The sequence below is a fragment of the Carcharodon carcharias genome, chromosome 3 (assembly GCF_017639515.1).
Source record: "Carcharodon carcharias isolate sCarCar2 chromosome 3, sCarCar2.pri, whole genome shotgun sequence".
Lineage (NCBI taxonomy): Eukaryota > Metazoa > Chordata > Chondrichthyes > Lamniformes > Lamnidae > Carcharodon > Carcharodon carcharias.
Window position 1 is genome coordinate 159,243,044 of NC_054469.1, and position 20,431 is coordinate 159,263,474.

Consider the following 20,431-nt stretch of genomic DNA (forward strand, 5'->3'; position numbering starts at 1 on the left):
ACATTTAGAATATTGTGAGCAATTTTGGGCCCCATATCTCAGGAAGGATGTTCTGGCCCTGGATTGGGTCCAGAGGAAGTTCATGAGAATGATCCCAGGAATGAAAGGCTTAACATATGAGGACTGTTTGAGGACTCTGGGTCTATACTCGATGGAGTTTAGAAGGATGAGGGGGGATCTGGTTGAAGCTTACAGAATACTGAAAGGCCTGGATAGAGTGGACGTGGGGAAGATGTTTCCATTAGTAGGAGAGGCTAGGACCCAAGGGCACAGCCTCAGAGTAAAGGGAAGACCTTTTAGAACAGAGATGAGGAGAAACTTCTTTAGCCAGAGAGTGGTGAATCTATGGAATTCATTGCCACAGAAGGCTGTGGAGGCCAGGTCATTGAGTATATTTAAAACCGAGATAGATAGGTTCTTGATTGGTAAGGGGATCAAAGGTTACGGGGAGAAGGCGGGAGAATGGGGTTGAGAAACTTATCAGCCATGATTGAATGGCGGAGCAGACTCGATGGGCCAATTGGCCTAATTTCTGCTCCTTTGTCTTATGGTCATATGGTCTCAAACATTTCAATTATCCCCACTGAGAGTGATTTAGACAATGTCCTTTACAATGTATAGAAGTGAGGGTCAGCTGAGCCTGTAAAATCGTAGAAATTTTATTTTATCATGTGGGACCTGGGATAAAAAGAGAGCATAAGTGGCGCACAGTTCTGGAGCACCATGTTTGAATCCCTCTAATCAGGGTTTTGCCACTGTGCCGTTACCCAAACGGCTGTTATCCAAGTCACAAATGTCATCCTATGTGACTGACATAGGTAAACTTATCCCTCCTCATCCTTTCAAATCTGTCTATAGCCTTTGATATGGTTGACCACTTCATCTTCCTCCTCCAATGCCTTGCCACCATTATCCATCCCAGTGGGACTGCACTCACTTGGTTCCATTCTTATTTATCAAATCTATCCATGGAATCACCCACAATGGTTTCTCTACCCACTCCTGCAAGGTTATTTCTGGGGTCACCCAAGATTCTATTCTTGGCCCTCTCCTATTTCTGGTCTACATGCTGCCCCTTGGCAACATCATCTAAAAACCCATTAGTTTCAATGATGCAATGGTGCAATGATGACACCAATGCTACCTCACTCGACTCCTCCACTGTCTCCAAATTATCAGACTACTTGCCGAAATTCCAGGAGATGTGCAGAAATTCCTCCAGTTAAATATGAGAAGAATATAACCGTTGTCTTCAAACTTTGCTGCAAACTACATTCCCTAGGCACTCACTCCATCCCTCTCTCTGGCAATTTCCTGAACTAGACTGTTTGCAGTCTTGGCACCTAAGATGAACTTTCCCACCATCAATAAAATCACCTATTTCCACAACTGTAATGTTGTCCATTCAATCTGTGCCTTAGCTAATCTGCTGTTGAAACCGTCATCCATACCTATGCTACCTTTAGACGTGGCTGTTCCTACAATCATGAGGATATCGAAAACTCCACTGTCCATGTCCTTACTTGCATTAAGTCCCGTTCAGCCATCACCTCTGCGCTTGCTGACCTATGCTGGCTCCCGGTTAAGCAACACCTCAATTTTAAAATTCAGATCTCTTCCTGGCCTTGCACCTCCCTATCTCCTCCAACTCCATAACCCTCCTAGATACCTGCACTGCTCCAATTCTAGCCTCTTGAGCATCCCCAATTTTAATTACAAGACCATTGCATGAGCAGCACCTCCACCTGCGTAGGCCCTAAGTTCTGAAATTTTCTCCCAAACCTTACCATTGCTTTATTTCTCTATCCTCATTTAAGATGCTCCTTAAAAAGAAAGGAAGGTTTGTATTTATGTTGTGCTTTTCACAAGCACCAGCCACCTCAATGTGCATTAGGGCCAATGAAATAGTTTTTGAAGTGTAGCCACTGCTTTGTAGGAACTGCAGCAGCCAGTTTGCACACGACTAGCTCCCAGAAACAGTAATGTGGAAATGACAGGGTAACATGTTTTTGCGATGTTGACTGAGCGGTAAGTATTGGCCAGTACGCTGGGGATAGCTCCACTGCAATTCTCCAAAATAGTGTTACATCTACCCAAGCAGACAGATGGGGCCTCAATTTAACATCTCATCCAAAAGACAATACCGCACTCCCTCAGTACTTCACTGGAGTGTCAAACTAGGGCTGGGGTTTTCTGGGCAGGACCCATTGCGGGTGGACGAAAAAGTCAGAGAGCCAGTCAAACATCCATTGACTTTGGGTGGATATTTCTGGTTCCGCCAAAATCCCACCCTAGGTTTTTGTGCTCAAACCCTGGAATAAGACTTGAACCCAGAACCTTGTAACTCGGGGCAAGAGTGCTACCAATTGCATCACAGCTGATCAAATTAGGGTGTACTTGCTCAATATGGTTTAATAAAGTGAGCTGCTGACACACAGCCTTGTTGCCTAATTTTTTTTAGTCAAAGCTAGGTGTTTGCTTTATAACACTCCTGTGAAGCGACTTGGGACATTTTATTACATTATAAATGTTGTTGTTTCTGCTATCTTTCTGTTTACAACATGTTTTGAAACATTCTGTTATAACAAGCAATTGATACTGAATTTCTCAAACCTAGATCAAATATTCATAACCCTAGCTGCTGCTAAATATTTGATCTAGGTTTGAGAAATTCAGTATCAATTGCTTGTTATAACAGAATGTTTCAAAACATGTCTTACTTAATAATTTGATATTTTAAATCATGATAATGGCTTGAAATGTATGAAGGATAATTCATCTAGCCACAGTCCTAAAGGAATCCATTAGAGGGAGCCAAGTTTGGCAACTCATAGCTTGAGGGACACCACTCAGCAAGCACAGGGCAATGTAAGGAGAATGAAATACCACAGCCAGCGTGGGGATTGAACCCATGCTGTGGGCATCATTCTGCATCTCACACTAGCCATTTAGCCAACTGGGCTAACTGACCTCCCACATGGAGCGTAATAGGTACATCAAATTAGGGTGTACTTGCTCAATATGGTTTAATAAAGTGAGCTGCTGAATTTACCCATGCAAAGCCAGGATTGAGGAACATGTTTATGCTGTGTCTTTCCCTTCTTAAGGATGTTCCAAAACACTTCACAACCAGTAATTATTTTGAAGAGTAGTCTCAGTTGTTTTGTATGCAAATAGTCCCAGCAGGATCCCAGAAAAGGTGAAAATGAGTAATTAAAATGTTGTTGATTGAGGGATAAATGTTGGCCAGTACATCAGGAGAACTCACCAGCTCATCTTTGAGTAGTGCCATGTGATCTTCAACGTCTACCTGAGCAAGCTAAATAGCCTCAAACAACTTTTATGTGAGCATTGTGGTGCATCAAGTATCTTGCAAACACAGTAGCAGTATTTCCTCAGCCCTTGTTTGCTAACCATATTTCTCACCTTTTCTTAAGGAGGTTCTTACTGCTCTAGAACAGTTCAACTGTTACCACCACATCTGGCAAAGAGAGAGGGAAGAGACCATTCAAGACTTTGTGAAAAGGAGCCCTCTGCTATCTGAATTTGAGTCACAGATTCTTTACTATCGGGATTTGGAATCCAAGATCAATTCTGAGCTGGAATATATTTGTGTTGGAGCGTTGGCACTTTACACTGGTAAAGTTTTTCAAAGCATTATAGTTTAATATTAATCCATTTTAACGCAACAAACATCATAGTTTTTTTTTATAAGAGAAAACCTTATGAATTTGTATGACTCTATGAATTGGTCCTCATGATAAATCTGGGCCTGCATTTTTCCCGCATCGGATCACTGCCCGGAATCGGCTCTGCACTGCCATTTTACACAGACAGGCCAATTAAGGCCCCCCCCCCCCCCCCACGTAATAAGTGAGCAGTAGCGCTGTGCGGACAGGGGGAGAGTCAGATCCAGTGTGCAGTTTGTGCATGCGCACAAAGAGCGCTTCAATCACCCTGAGACCGTTCTGTGCCTCAGGGAGATTGAAGCAGTTTGTAAAGACATTTTTACAGAAATTAAAAATTTAATGAGACATGTCCCCTCATGTGACTGTGTCACAGGAGATGGGACATATTTTTATTTTTCATATAAAATTTTAATTTAATTAGTAAAAGCTTTAGGAAACCTCATTCTGTTCGTGGATGAGGTTTTCTAAAACGCGTGAAGGCCACTTGGCCTTTTTGCCTGCCCGCCAAACTTAAGGCCGGATGGGCAGCATAAACAATGACATTAATTAATTTGTTAATGGTCTTAATAGGCCTGTCAGTTATCAGCGGGTGTGCAGCCGACTCCAGTGCACACCTGCTGAACGAAACATCGTGAGCGCGATGATGTCGGGACACACGTCCGATGTCATTGTGCATCATTTTATGCGCCAGTGTGTCGGGCCTGCCTCCGCATGCCAACTGAAAAATCCTGGCCCTGAGATTGTGTACTTTCTTCATATGCGGATAGTCACTGGGAATGGATGTTTTTAAGTGTCCCATTTCTGAGGTAGCGGTTCTTGGCAAAAAATTCCAATCAGTGGAGCTTCCCTGGTTTGCCCGAGGTTCTTTCCTGTTTGAAATTTCACTCATATTGTTCAGTGGCAAAGGAACTCAAATTATTAGATCATTGTTAGGTTAAAGAATTTAACATTTTTAATTCAATATCAATGTCATTACCAGAGCTGAATCCCCAACCATCAACATTCTGGGAAGTTATCATTAATCAGGAACTTAACTGGACCAACCAAGGGGAAGCGGTGGCATTGTGGTATTGTTACTGGACTAATCTTCTAAAGGCTCAGGGTAATCCTCTGGGGACCTGGGTTCAAATCCCACCATGGTATGTGGTGAAATTTGAATTCAACAGAAGTCCGATGATGATCGATTGTCAGAAAAATCCATTTGCCCTTTAGAGAAGGAAATCTGCCATCCTTACCTGGTGTGGCCTACATGTGACTCACAGCAATGTGGTTGACTCTTAAATGCCCTCTGAACAAGGGCAATTAGGGAGGGACAATAAATGCTTGCCTTGTCCCCACACGCCATGAATAAATAAAATATATACAAATTATAAATAATTTGTCCACAAGAGGCTGGGAATGAATTCTGTGGCAAAGTAATTCACTTCCTGATTCCTCAAAGGCACAAATCAGGAATGTGATGGAATAGTCTCCACTTGCCTGGCTGCGTACAGTCTGAACAGCACTCAAGAAGCTTGACACCTTCCAAGAAAAAGCAGGGGGCTTGATTGGCATACCATCCATCACTGCCTTCGCTATTGGCACACAGTAGGAGCAGTCTGTGCTATCTACAGGATGCACTGCAACAACTTGTCAAGGCACCTTGAACAGCACACGAGCCCTACCACCTGAAAGGACAAGGGCAGCAGATGCATGGGAACACCATGATCTGCAAAATCTGCCCCAAGTCACTGATCATAGTTACCATTATTCCTTCACTGTCACTGAGTGAAAATCCTGTAACTGCCTCCCTAACAACACGAGATGGACTGTAACAATTCAAGAAGACAGCTCACCATCACCTTCTCGAGGGCCGTTAGGGATGGGCAATAAATGATGGCCTTGCCAGCGATGCCCATATCCCAAAACTGAATAAAGTTCAATCAATATTTTTATGGCAAATTTTTTTTTTCAGTACGCATGAGTGAGGACTTTTGCAAAAAACCCTCTCCTCTACTTTTTCCTTAAGGAATATCCCAGGCATGGAAAAGTCATATTTATATTCTGAACTCTGAGAACTACTAAATGAATAAGAAAAAACATCTTAAAGTTTGATAAAGGGTACATATGGACAATCAGATTATTGTGTTTCCCTTGTTCTTGGGAGTGACATGTTGCTTTTGTAAAATATTACACAACATCAACCTACCTTCTGATTTTTTTTTTAGTGCCGAACTGTGAAAGGCCTGCTAAGGCCATTAATAAACTAATTAAAGCAATTGTCAGGGCTGCCTGTCCAACCTTAAGGTTGATGGGCAGGCAAAGAGCCCAGGCAGCCTTCGCATATTTAATGAAAACTCATCCATAGGCAGATGAGGTTTCATGAAGGGTTTATTAATTGAATAAAATTTTTAATTAAAATTCATAAACATGTCCCAGCTCATGTGACACTGTCATGTGACACTGTCACATGAGGGGACATGTCTGAATAATTTTATTTTTAACATCTTTTGCACTGAACTTAATCTCCCTGAGGCATGGAACTGCGTGAAAGAGTGCAGGCCCTGACTCTCCCTCCTTCCCCCGCCCACACAGGTAGCGTTGAGCAATTACGGGTGCGCGTCACGCTGGGTGAGCCTTAATTGGCCCACCCATGTAAAATGCCGGCGTGCAGCCGATCGCGGGCGGCAATCAGTTCCATGCCCGCCTGCGCCCGCTCCCAACCAGCTCACCCGATTGGGAGAAAATTCTCCCCATAGGAAGGCATATGCATTTAATTGATTAGTAAGTATTCCTAATCATCTGAGGGCGATAGCATAATACAAACATTATAAGCAGAACATTACAAGGTTGTTGTATTTTTCAGCTGATCTCAAAATGGCATTAACTTCAGAAACCAAAGCTTGGATGACTGATTTGGGGCGACACTGCAATAAAAAGTATCAAACTGAGATGGAGAACATTTTTGCATTTATAGAGGAAATCAGCAAAAAATTGAATCGCCCTATCAAGGATCTGGATGATATTAGAATAGCCATGGCTGCACTCAAAGAAATAAGAGAACAACAAATTTCCATTGACTTTCAAGTAGGACCCATTGAGGTAAATCTTTGTTTCCGTTTGGAATTGCTTAGTTCTCTTCAACTGATTGTTTTCCTCACATAAGTAATGGGCGGAATTTGCCGTGCCCACTGGCATTGGGCATGATTGACAGCTTGAACAGACAATATGGCGAGAAGGCCAAAAATTGGTTTCACGATGTCGTGAAACCAGTTTGCAACTGTCTGCTCCATCTGCCGATGGCGGGCTGCGTTTTCCGCCATCAGACATCAGGAATCTCTTTGTAATACATCAGCATGTTATTATAAGCCCAGCCTTCCAGAATCGTTCCCCCCCGCCACCACATCCCCCACCCCACCCACCGCTGGATCACCCACCCATCACGCCGACGTGTTTTGCAACAGCGTGCACTTGGCGGGCTGCACTTTGAGGGGCAATTGGAGGTGAGTACATAGTAACATTGCGGAGCTCTCGCCTGGGTTGCCTATTGGACTTCAAGTTTGAGGCACATTGTGGGGGGGAGGGGGGTGGGCAAGGACTGCCCTGCGGTATTGGTGCATTGGGGAGGGGGGCAAGGGCTGCTCTCTGGTTGAAGGTAGCGCCCAAGCACCTGTGGTGTGGGGGAGGAGGGTGGGCAAGGGAAATGGCCACACATTAGGAAAACCTTGTATAAAGTGACCATTCATCTGCAGCTGAGACAGTTTAGACGTAGCCACATTAATATGATTGGAGTCGGGCCTCTAGCTTCTCTGCCCACTCAAGCAACGCAGAGGCATCAAAGGGCCACCAATGCTCCAGAGCTTTCCACCCCTCGGGCATAGACTGCAAACTAATGAGCATTTTAGTGGACTGCAGAACTGTTGGACGACTGGGCACATTGTACAATCTCCTTGCTAAAGCTGGCCATGAAGCAGTCACTGGTGGAGGCACTCACAGCCCCTTGCAATGTCAGCATCCCGGTTTGGACCAGTCTCCCCCATGGTTCAAGCTAACAGTGCAGCCTTGCAGTGTGGGTTAGGAGAATGCCTGAGCTGAGAGCACAGCATGCGGTCCAATAGGCAAAGTTGCTGCCAATTGATCAGGTGGAGTGGGGCGGAGGTGGGTACGGTTCCGGGCAGCCATGCAGCGCACTAAAATCTGGCCATCCAACCTGTGGCCAGCACTCTCCGGGATGCATTAAGGGCCTTCAGACTTAACCAAGACAGGTTCTTAGTACACCAATGTTAACCCACACATCTCTTTCTTTCATTTATTGACGATGTACAAACAGCATGTACAAGTGTTTAACACCCATGCCCAGGTGGTGCAACTTCAACTTCTTAACTTTTCTAACCCTGTCGCTAGATCTTGATGCTCCATGGCTATCCACAGCAGAGGAGGAGGCAGCCTGCTGACTGCTATGCCCTGTCCATGAAGACCCTGACAGGCATCCCCTGGAGTGCCAAGACCTGGAGGGCCCCGGCCTTCTTTTGGGGACCTGCTGTGTGGCAGTGGCACCCTGCTCGGCCTTTGGAGCTGGAGCTGCTGAGGTCACAGGAAGAGAGGATTTGGAAGGGCTGGACACTCCTGGAATCACCTGGAGGGATGGCCCTTGGGGGCGCACTTGCTGATCCTCCTCCCTAAGGGTGTCGAAGGGCTCCTGGCTGCCTGCTTGAGGAGAAGGGGTAGCTGGAGTGAGATCGAGCTGCCCTAAACCCTTCTAGTGTACACATTGTTGGAGGCCAACTATGGCATTTGTGATGTAGTTGAGCCTGCACAGCAGTGCAGGAGCAAAGTCCTGGATGAAGGTGTCCATGGCAGCCACCATCCTACCAGTGTTGACCTTGATGTGTTGGCATGTCGGTGCTATCACTTCAGGCTGAAGGCGGATGGACTCCTCTAACATACCTTGCAATCCAAGGAGTGCATTGGACATCCCTTCCTGATGTTCCCGAGCTTGCCGTTTCAGCTCCAGCAACTGTGACATGACTGAGTCCAGAGGCTCATCATTTGACTTGGACTCAGCAAATATGTGGACTCCAGCAGTCCTCCGAATGCTAGACATCTGCAAAGTCCCTGCTACTGCTTGCTGCAGATCAGACAGTGTGATATGCTCACCAGATTGTGATCCAGAGGCTACTGTACAGTTAAGTCCCCTGAGGTGTGTGTCTCTGTGCTGGTGGAAGGTGTGGGTGAGTGCTGTAATGGGACCTCCAGATTCCTCTTCAGAGATTTCTTCGGGACTTGATTGGAGGGCCTGGGTCGTGGACTCTATCAGCTGTTTCCCACAAGTGCCTGTGGATGCAAGGGGAGATAATTAGTGCTTGGCAGTGCCCTGTGAAACAGGACACATTAGTCACAGCATGGTTATCCGATGGATGTTGCACTGCTGGATCCTCACTTGGTAAAGGATCGCCGACCTCGCCATCAGCACAGGAATGGCCCAGATCCTCAGCGACCAGCTGGATGGCTCTGTTTTCAAAGTCCATGAGGATCTTGATTTCAGGCATTCCTGCATCAGTCTGCGACCTCCCTCTTGTTGTGTGCCAGCTTGTCCTGCATAAATAGAGGTGGAGAGAGTGTAAGCAGGACGCCTGTCTGGCCAGATGATAAGTATGCCTGGCAACTGTGTGTGATGAGTGGCCCCATGGACAGGATGAGGACAATGAAGGTGTGTGTGAGAGAGTGAATGATGATATCCCTGGAACTGGCAGTGAGTGAGGGCCCTGTGGATGTGTGATGGGTTTGTGAGTGTATGAGATGAGAGTATTGAGAAGAGTGACTTACCCTACGGAATGGAGGAGATCATTCATCCTCTTGTGGCACTTGGTGGCTGTCATCTTTTGAAGGATGGTGATGCTGACCACGACTGCCACAGCCTCCCAAGCCAAATAGTGAGGTTGATGCCCATCCTGCAGCCAGACCGAGGGTAGAGGACATCACAGCAAGCCTCCAATCCGTTCAAGAGGCGCTCACTGAACCTGGGGGCAGTAGTCTTTTTTCATTTTCAGGGCCATGTCTTCTTTGCAGCAGCCCTAGGTTGGAAGCACTGAGAGATGTGTGAGCAGCTGGACTTTAAATAATGTGCCTGACATATTGAAGCGGCAAGGTGCTGGCTTGGCGAGCGAATGAGAGCCTGCCCACTATGGAAGCGGTGTGTTCCCCTGGAATGCATAATTAACGCAGCAGGTTTGGGATGATAAGGTGTGAAAAGTCACCATTGCAGCTGATGGCTAAAATGTCGTTTTACCTGCCTGCTACAGCACTTAGTGCAAATCTGGGATGATTCCGTTCTTAATGTACAATGTATAATTAAAACATCAGGAAGCGTCACGGTGAAGCAGTCTGGGAAGAGTGCCCTGCAGTCAGTTCTTGTTGAAAATAACAGGAGAACGGCAGAGAGATCTCAACCAGCGCAAGTGTGGGGAAGCTTCAAAAAGTGACATCAGCACAATGGTGAGGGCTGATTGGTGAGTAGTGGGTAAGTGTTTTTCTCCAGTTTAAAATGGATTAAGCTAAGGAAAGTTTATGTTCTAGTTTTTATTTAAAGTACATAAATAATTTAACCTTTTTTTACTGTATTTTACTTAAAGTAAAGGCATGGCAGGGCAGCTCAGTCCTGTGTTATGCACCGCCTGCAACATGTGGCAAGTCCTAGACTCTCCTTGCGCTCTGACCGACCACATGTGCAGGAAGTGCCAACAGCTGCAGCTACTTGAGCTCCGATTTTCAGAGCTTGAGCGGCAGCTGGAGGCACTGAGGTGCATCGGAGAGGCTGAGAGTTTCATGGATAGCACGTTTTTAGGCATGGTCATCCCACAGCTTATGGAAGTGCAGAGAGAGAGGGAATGGGTGACCATCAATTAGAAGAAACGTGTCAGGCAGGTGGTCATGAAATCCCCTGGGCGCATCTTGCTCGAGAACCATTTTTCTGTGTTGGAAAACAGTGAGAGAGATGGTTCCTCTGGGGAGTGCAGCCATCCTCATGGCACTGTGAGTGGTTCAGCTGCACAGGGGGGAGGAAAAAGAGCGGAAGAGCAATAGTGGTAGGAGACTTGTAAGGGGAACAGATAGGCATTTCTGCGGCCGTAGAAATGACTAGAGAATGGTATGTTGCCCCCCCTGGTACCAGGGTCAAGGGTGTCATTGAATGGCTGCAGGGTATTCTAAAGGGGGAGGGCAAACAGACAGAGTACATATTGGTACCAACGACATATGTAGAAAGAGGGATGAGGCCCTGCATGCAGAATTTAGGGAACTGGGAAGTAGATTGAAAAACAGGACCTTAAAGGTAGTAATCTCTGGATTACTTACGGTGCCATGCTCTAGTGAATATAGAAAGAGGAGGTTAGTCCAGATGAATGCGTGGCTGGAGAGATAGTGCAGGAGGGAGGGCTTTAGATTTCTGGGACATTGGGACCGTTTCTGGGGGCGGTGGGACCTGTACAAGGGTGATAGATTGTACCTGAACCAGAATGGGACCAAAATCCTTGCGGGGAGGTTTGCTAGTGCTGTTGGGGAGGGTTTAACTTGACAGGGGGCTGGTTCCTGAGAGGAGGTTCAGCAGGAGAGATGCACAGCCAAAATTAAAAGAGAGAGCAACTGAGTCTGGAAGGCATAGAAATTATAGGCCAGTTAAGGCACAAGGAGTTTGGCAAGGTTGGATGGTATTTATTTTAATGCAAGGAGTCTGGCAAATAATGCATACGAGTTGAGGGTACAAATTAACACATGGAAGTATGATGTCGTTGCTGTCACAGAGACATGGTTGAGAAAGGGGCAGGGTTGGTAGCTCAATATTCCAGGATATAGGTTCTTCAGGTGAGACAGAGGTAAAAGAGGAGGGGGTATCGCAATATTGATCAAGGAATCAATTGCAGCAGTAAGGAGGGATGACATCTTAGAGGGTTCTTCAAATGAAGCCATATGGGTAGAACTGAAAAACAAAAAAGGAGCAATCACATTGCTGGGAGTGTACTATAGGCCCCCAACAGTCAGAGAGAAATAGAAGAACAGATATGTAGGCACATTTCATAGAAGTGTAAAACTAATAGGGTAGTGATAGTGGGAGATTTCAACTTCTCTAACATTAACTGGGTTAGTCATAATGTGATAGGTTTAGAGGGAGCAGAACTCTTAAAGTGCAACCAGGAGAGCTTTTTAAGCCAGAATGTAGAAGGCTCTACAAGAGAGGGGGCAGTCCTGGACTTAATTTTAGGCAACGAAGCCGGCAAGTGGTGGAGGTTCAGTGGGGGAGTATTTTGCATATAGTGATCATAACTCCGTTAGATTCAAGGTTGTTATGGAAAAGGACAAGGATGGGCCAGAAATCAGAGTTCTAAATTGGAGGAAGGCTGATTTGAATAAGATCAGATATGATTTGGCTAGAGTGGACTGGGAGCAGCTACTTTTAGGTAAATCTGCGTCAGAGCAGTGGGACTCATTCAAAAAGGAAATGGGGAGAGTACAGGGCCAATGTATTCCAGTAAAGATAAAAGGTGGGACCATCAAATCCAGGGAACCCTGGATGTCGAGGGATATACAGAATTGGACAAAGAGAAAAAGGGAAGCTTATGGCAGATACCGAGGGCTCAAAACAGCAGAAGCCCTGGAGGAGTATAAAATGTGTAGGGGGAACTTAAAAAGGAAATTAGAAGAGCGAAAAGGAGGCATGAAAAAACATTGGCAGGTAAAATAAAGGAAAATCCAAAGTTATTTTACAAGTGCGTTAAGAGTAAGAGGATAACTAGGGAAAGAGTAGGGCCCATTAAGAACCATAGTTGAATTTGTGTGTGGAGCCAGAAGCTGTAGGTAGGGTTCTAAATGAATACTTTGTGTCGGAGTTCACAAGTGAGAGGGACAACGTGGGTATGGAAATCAGGCAGAAGGACTGTGATATAATTAAAGAAATTAGCATAGAAAAGAAGGAGTTCTAAGTGGTCTGGCAGGCTTAACAGTAGATAAATCTCCAGGCCTGGATGAACTGTATCTTGGGCTGTTGAGTGAGACAAGGGAAGAGATAGCAGGGGTGTGGCCAATAATTTTCAATGTCTCTCTGGCCACAGGAGAGGCGCCAGAGGACTGGAGGACAGCTAATGTGGTCCCGTTATTCAAGCAGGGAGGAAGGGATAAACCAGGGAACTACAGGCCAGTCAGTCTAACCTCAGTGGTGGGGAAACTATTGGAAACTATCTGAGGTACAGAATTAATCTACACTTAGAGAGGCAGGGATTAATCAAGGACAGTCAGCATGGTTTTGTTAAGGGGAGGTCATGTCTGACCAATTTGAATTAATTTTTCGAAGAGGTAACCAGGTTTATCGATGAAGACAATGCCTTTGATCTAGTCTACTTGGACTTCAGCAAGGCCTTTGATAAGGTCCCACATGGGAGACTGATAATGAAGGTAAGAGCCAATGGGATCCAAGGCATTTTGGCAAATTGGATCCAGAATTGGCTGAGTGGCAGGAAGCAGAGGGTGATGGTTGAGGGGTGTTTTTGTGACTGGATGCCTGTGTCCGGCGGGGATCCACAGGGATCGGTGTTGGGTCCCTTGCTGTTTGTGGTATATATAAACATATTAGACTTAAATGTAGCCGGGTTGATCAGGAAGTTTGCGGATGACATGGAAATTGGTGGGGTGGTAAATAGTGAGGAGGATAGCTTTAGATTTAAGGAGGAAAAAGACGGGCTGATCAAATGGGCTGATTAGTGGCAAATGGAATTTAATCTGGATAAGTATGAGGTGATGCACTTGGGCAGGACAAACATGGCACAGGAATACACAATGAATGGTAGGACCCTGGGAAGTACCGAAGACCAGAGGGACCTTGGTGTGCATGTCCACTGGTCCCCTAAGGTAGCGGGACAGGTAGATAAGGTGGTTAAGAAGGCATATGGGATACGTGCCTTTATTAGCCAAGGCATAGAATATAAGAACAGGGAGGTTATACTGGAACTGTATAAAATGCTGGTTAGGCCACAGCTAGTGTATTGCATGCAGTTCTGGAATCCACATTATAGGAAGGATGTGATTGCACTAGAGAGAGTGCAGATGAGATTTACCAGAATGTTGCCTGGGCTGGAGAGTTTTCGTTATGAGGAGAGTTTGGATAGACTGGGATTATTTTCCCTGGAATAAAGGAGGTTGAGAGGGGACATAATTGAGGTGCATAAAATTATGAGCGGTATGGATAGCGTAGACAGGAAGGAACTTTTCCCCTTGGTGGAGGGAATAATAACCAGGGAGCATAGATTTAAGGTAAGGGGTAGGAGGTTTAGAAAGGACGTGAGGAGGAATATTTTCACCCAGAGGGTGGTGGGAATCTGAAACTCATTGCCTGAAAGGGTGGTAGAGGCAGATACCTTCATAATATTTAAGAAGTATTTGGATGTGCACTTGTGATGCTATGGCATACAAGGCTATGGGCCTAGTGCTGGAAAGTGGGATTAAAATAGTTAGGTACTTGTTTGACCGGCGTAGACTCGATGGTCCGAAGGGGCTTTTTCTGTGCTGTAGACCTCTATGACTCATGACACTAAAACCAGTGCCATGTTGCAATTTTGGTGTAACAGCAATAAAAGTGCAATGCATAGCTGTTGGTTCAGGATAGCATTGGAGGAAATATAAGATATTACAAGATGAAGCCTTTAGACTGTTTCAGTGGCTGGTGAAAAGCATATTTCAATCCTCCTTGTTTGCACCATTTGATGAGACCAGACTGTAAGCATAATTCTTTTCCATTTAGGAAAATGTGTACTGATGCACATGAGCAGTGACTTGTGCTTCACACCACTGCCGAATGTTGGTAGTGCAGTTTTATGTGGAGTAAAGGGAGTATAAATGAACTCTTCTATTAAACGTTTGCCAGAGTATTACTATTTTAATTTTTTTTTGCCCTGTGGCATGTTACAGCCATTATTTTAGATTGAACTGTGCCATGTAAACTATTTTTTGCCATTTTAATAGGAATCTTATGCGATGTTAAACAAATTTGAATTGCTTGTGGCCAAGGAAGAGATAGAGAAGGTAGACACTCTTCGCTACACTTGGGAAAAACTGCTGGTGCGTGCAAGTGAGATTCAGAATGAACTAGTTGCCTTGCAGCCAAATTTCAGAGGAGAACTGATCAATAATGTGCAGATCTTCATTGATGACTGCAATGAGTTTTATGTGGATTATGAAAAGGTAAGCTGATACAAAAATTAGAATGAGTCAATTGAATATTTATGTTTTGCTGACTGAAACGAATATATTCTTTATTTAAAAATCATTTTTGTTTTATTTTCCAAGGGCAGAATTTCCCCCCCGTTGGGGAGAATTTTAGGAGTGGGCGCGTGGAGGCACGCCTCCAATTGGCACCCCAGATTGCGGGCGTGCCACCATTTTACATGGGCGGGCCAATTAAGGCCCGCCCAGCGTGACATCCACCATGAAGAGCTATGTGCTTCCTGTGCGGGCGGGGTGGAATTCCGTGAGCCAAGAGTGCGCACAAAAGAGTGCACGCATCTCCCCGTGGTTAAGTGCTGCCTCAGGTAGATCAGCTCCACACTAAAAATCTTAAAAATAGAAATAAAAAATTTCCCTGTCATGTCCCCTCATGTGACACTGTCACATGAGTTGGGACATGTCCATCACTTTCAAAGACATTCCTATAACATTTTTAAAAGCCTAAATGAAACCTCATCCCGCCTGTGGATGAGGTTTCATGCTTTCTCTAATGCCCACCAGGGCTCCTGGCCTGGCCGCCAACCTTAAGGTTGGACAGATAGGTCCACTAATTACTTTAATGAGTTTGTCAAAGGCCCAATAGGCCATTGACAGTCAGCAGATGACAGTTGATTCTGCTGAGCCCCCGCCGACCTGAAAATTGAAATGGGGCGGGGTGATGTCGGGATTTCCATCCGAAGCCATCCCACATCATGTTACACGTCGGCAAGCAGGCCCTGCCCACCACTCGCCAACCGGGAAATCCTGGTCCGAGAAATATACAATGAAAATTGTTAACTGTGTTATTGTTTGTAACGCCCGAAATATGGGCCGCAGACAACGCTGCGCCTCAGCCAGAAGTTCATTGACTTGCAGCGAGACAGGACAATCCTGGCAGCGGGGGCTGGGTGGGGTGGGGTGGGTGTGGAAAATCGCACCCATGGAGTGATTTATTTCGAAACATTTTTCTATGACAATAGCTCTAAATCTGCAAATGTTATCTGATAATTTCTCGATAAGCATTTTGAGACTCTACCTATTAGAAAATTTTGTAAATACTTAACTGTTTACAATGGATCACAAGTAAGCTGTGTTTTTATTTACTATAGGAAGGACCAATGGTTATAGGCTTGGCACCACAGGATGCCAGTGATAGACTCATAATTTTTCAGGTATGTTGCTCTTGTTATGGACACAGATTTTATGAACATTTTGCTGAGCATCGCCTACAACTTCCTAGATTGTATTGAATTCAGTTTCATAAATCATTATGGAGTGTTTTGAACTGAACCCTCTCAGTTGCCGGACCAGCCCTGCAATCATCATACTGATAACTGAGTTCATAGAATAACCGAAGGATAATAGATGCTAAGGAGCATTACATTTTACATTTTCCTTACCTCATTCCGGAGAAATACATGAGGCAAAATTGGCTCATCCCCAAAACAGTTTGGGGGATCACAACATGTGATTAACCTGTGCCAGTTCCTTCCAACGCAGGCAGCATGAAAACTTCATACAGCCTGTTTATTGCCATAATTCTATTGTGCTGCCAGTGCTAAATGTGTGTTGAGTGGCTGCGTGGCTCAGCAGATTTGTGCACCATGGGGAAGCCTGCTATCCTGAACAAGCCACTTCCTTGCTCTACCTACTTTTTATTTGCAAATAGAGCCTCAGTGACCTTCCTCACACAACAGTGGAAGGCAAACTGAAACATGTTTGAAATATCACCTGCTCCAGACTGGAAGTAACCCAATGCAAATAAATTCATCTCCTTGGTCACGTTCACAGCCACTGTAAGGAACCCTTGAAGTCAGAACCAAGGATTTCACCATTTCCAACATCACTTTCTCTAAATTTCAGCAACTTTGAATAACTGTCACAAATGCCTACATATCAGCAACTAACCTGAGAGTAGTTGGTAATGCCTTTACGTAGCATTGGCAGGGGGAATCCTTCCTGTGGCTGAATGCATGTTCAGCTGGGTGAAGTTAAGAGACTGTTAGCTAGAGCACTGAGCTTGAAAATGGCACCACTGAGATCAAATCGGCATTATGCGCTGAACCATGTCATTTCCTTTCTCTGCATACTCTCTGCATCTGTGCTACTCAAAATGGCTTCAGCTGCAATCTGCACCAGAAATGTGCATGTGCCATTTTGGTACCAAAACAGCTTACAGGAGCAACCCAATTTTGCAACAATGGTCTTTGCCTACAGCCTCAGTATTTCTGACTCATAATAGGGAAATCATTTTCTACCACTTCACTCTACTGCTCATCAGACCACTAATATTTACTATTTGTGTGGTTTACAGAGAGAGATTGTATATGTTTTACTTTGTTTTGCTGCCAGAATCAATTTGACAACCTGTTTCGTAAGTACATCACATACACAGGTGGTGAAGAACTGTTTGGCTTGTCTGTCACTGAATATCCTCAGCTACTGGAAATAAAAAAACAGTTGACGTTACTTCAGAAGCTATATGGGTTGTACAACAATGTGATCAATACAGTCAGCAGTTACTATGACATCCTGTGGTCAGAGGTCAACATTGAAAAAATCAACAATGAGCTTATGGAATTTCAGACCAGGTAACTGTTAGGTTTTGGCGAAGAAGTTAATTATTAACATATTTTTGTCGATTGAAAATTGTCATTGTGCTGTTATTTTCAAGTTGTAGGCTTCTGCACATGTACATGGGGCCCCTTCAATTATTATTAAACTAGTTATTTCCTTAGCTACAAATATTCTTTATTTTTTTCATTGTCCGGAAGCTTAAGAACAAAAATTACCTTATTTTTGCTTCCAACTTCATATCCTTTTCATCACATGGACTGCCTAATTCTATTTGCATAATATTGTCCACCAGTGCTAACCCTGAAAGATGTCTGGTCACAGTAAAACTGGAGACATAGGGCGCGCCAAGGCCAAGACTTGCTCCTTCAGAGCTGGTCTCCAGTTCCCCGTTGGCCATATCCACTGGCAACTGTACAAGGGCCACTATGCCGAGCGGGTCGGGGCCAGAGCCCCCGTCTACTTGACAGCTATTCTTGAGTACCTGCCAGCCGAGATCCTCGAGCTGGCCGGCAACGCGGCCCGGGACAACAAGAAGACCTGCATCATCCCCGCCACCTGCAGCCTGCCATTGATAACGACAAGGAGCTCAACAAGTTGCTGGGAGGGGTCACCATAGCCCAGGGTGGGGCCCTGCCCAACATCCAGGCTGTGCTGCTGCCCAGGAAAACTGGGCACCCTAGCAAGGTCTATGCCTGAAGAGTTGAGGTCAGAATAAGATCTCCCCTTACCTCTCGCGATCTATTGCGGAAACCCTTATGCATGCTTTTGTCACCTCAAGACTGAATTACTTAAATGCTGTCTAAGTATCTGCCCTCCTCCACCCTTCATAAATTCTAGCTGCCTGTGTCGACATTCTTGTCATTCACCCCCATTTTTACTGACCTGCAATGGCTTACCATTACTTAACATTTCACATTTTATATATATATATATAGTCAAATCCTTTTGTTATCCAACTCCTCTCTATTTCTGTATTCTCTTTTCAGCTCTACAGCCCATACTGAGCTCTCTGTTGAACTAACTCCACCCTATTTTGCATCCACACTACACTTTGACTTATAATTGCTGGCAGCCTTCAGCAGCACACGTTCTACTCTTTGGAATTCCCTACAAAAATATCTCTTCACAGCGTCTCTTTTCAGTTCTGTCGAAGGGTCATGAGGACTCGAAACGTCAACTCTTTTCTTCTCCGCCGATGCTGCCAGACCTGCTGAGTTTTTCCAGGTAATTCTGTTTTTGTTTTGGATTTCCAGCATCCACAGTTTTTTTTTGTCTCTTTTCTCTGTCAAGTCCTCCTTAACACCCTCTTCTTGGAACAAGCTCATAATAATCTTTCATTGGCTTGCTGGCCATTTTCTGCTGTGTCCCAGTACCTGACATATGCTTACTTTGAAAGGACCATAAAATGTAAAATATCATTATTGAGAGATAATTAAGATGGCTGGTGTGGCAATTAAGATGCAATGTTAGTACATTAGTGTATCTTCTGAGAATCTCCATGATATAGCTTTATTTTCAAAATAAATTATAGATAGAACGTGCAGCACTATACTTTAACGACAGGCATACCTTGTCCTCTAATTGGCAGCCATAATAGTAAATAAATGAACAATTTGGAGAGCGTCAGAAATGCTTGTTTTACCTCTTATTTAATGTGTAGCTTGGTAACAGGATAATGCTCCTATGCATTTAACAATATAGCTGAGTAATGGGCCAACCTGGCTGCATTTATGGGCAGAATTTTGCCCTAGGTTGGTGAGCAGTCCCTGCCGCCATTATAAGTGGGTGGGCCAATTAAAGCCCGCCCAGCGGCCTGCCCGACAGGAAGTGCTATGCGCTTCCTATGCGGGGGTGTGGGGAGAGATTCCCCAACTGTCAAAGTGCGCTCTTTCACACATGCGCACGAAAGAGCGCACTGCTCCCTGAGACTAAGTGCTGTCTCAGGGAGAGCGCTGAAAGGTTTACAAACTTAAAAAATGGAAAAATAAAAAAATTATTAACATGTCACACGAGATGGGACATGTTAATAAATATGACATAAAATTTATTAAACATTTTTAAAGCGGACATGAAACCTCATCCTGCCAGTGGATGAGATTTTATGTTTTTTTTATTGCCCGCTGGGGCTCTTGGTCTGCCCGCCAGCCTTATTATTGGACGGGCAGGCCCTTTAACTACCTTAATTAGCCTGTCAATGGCCTCAGTTGGCCTTTGACAGGTCAGCAGGCGGACAGCTGATTTTGCTATCCGCCCGCCTTCCTGAATATTTAAATGGACCGGGGTGATGTCGGGGGTTCCTCCCGACGTCATCCCGCTCACCAGGACCTCAAAAGTGTTATATTTTTAAAATATAGCTGCATTATCCCCATGCTGTTACAATTCTTTTCTTCTTGATGATGTTTTTCAGGCTGCTGCAGCTGCAAGAAATATAAACATCCCATTGGCCAACATGTAAAATTATTGCCATAGTCATTCTCATCAATCAGGCCAATAGTGCTATATTTTGTCTTAGGGCACAGTTTCAACTACATCTTGTAATGTATTTTAAAATAAAATAAAGTGACATTCTCTAGAAAATGCAAGGATAATCATTTCAATTGTTATTTCAGTTAAAAAATTCCTTAGGTTATTTTGAAAATAAACTCCTGTCAGGTACATTGATGGGATAGCTGAGAGTAAGCTTTAAGGTAATTTTTTATATTTGAGCCCTTGGCATGATAATTTGCCTCTCCATATTTGGGATGAATGCACATAATGTTGGAAAATCATGCGGGTGGATATCCAGATTTCTGAAATGAGCTCATGGGAATCTATAAATTTTTCCCCTTTTATTCTACAGCTAAACCTGACCACAAAGTACTTAACAATACCACTTGATGCAAAACTTGATTATTCCCTCACCCAACATTAACCTCCTTTGCCTTGATCATCTAAAAAAT

The 20,431-nt window shown here is 44.6% G+C and overlaps 1 protein-coding gene across 1 annotated transcript in view; it reads left to right on the forward strand.

Moving 5' to 3' along the window:
• Positions 1–20,431, forward strand: part of dnah5 (dynein, axonemal, heavy chain 5) — a 428,506-nt gene that overhangs the window by 103,765 nt on the left and 304,310 nt on the right. Inside the window, exons 23-27 of the mRNA XM_041183995.1 lie at positions 3,438–3,639; positions 6,535–6,770; positions 14,676–14,894; positions 16,025–16,087; positions 17,268–17,506. Coding sequence (XP_041039929.1) covers positions 3,438–3,639; positions 6,535–6,770; positions 14,676–14,894; positions 16,025–16,087; positions 17,268–17,506 — 959 coding nt within the window. The remainder of the gene's footprint in view (positions 1–3,437; positions 3,640–6,534; positions 6,771–14,675; positions 14,895–16,024; positions 16,088–17,267; positions 17,507–20,431) is intronic.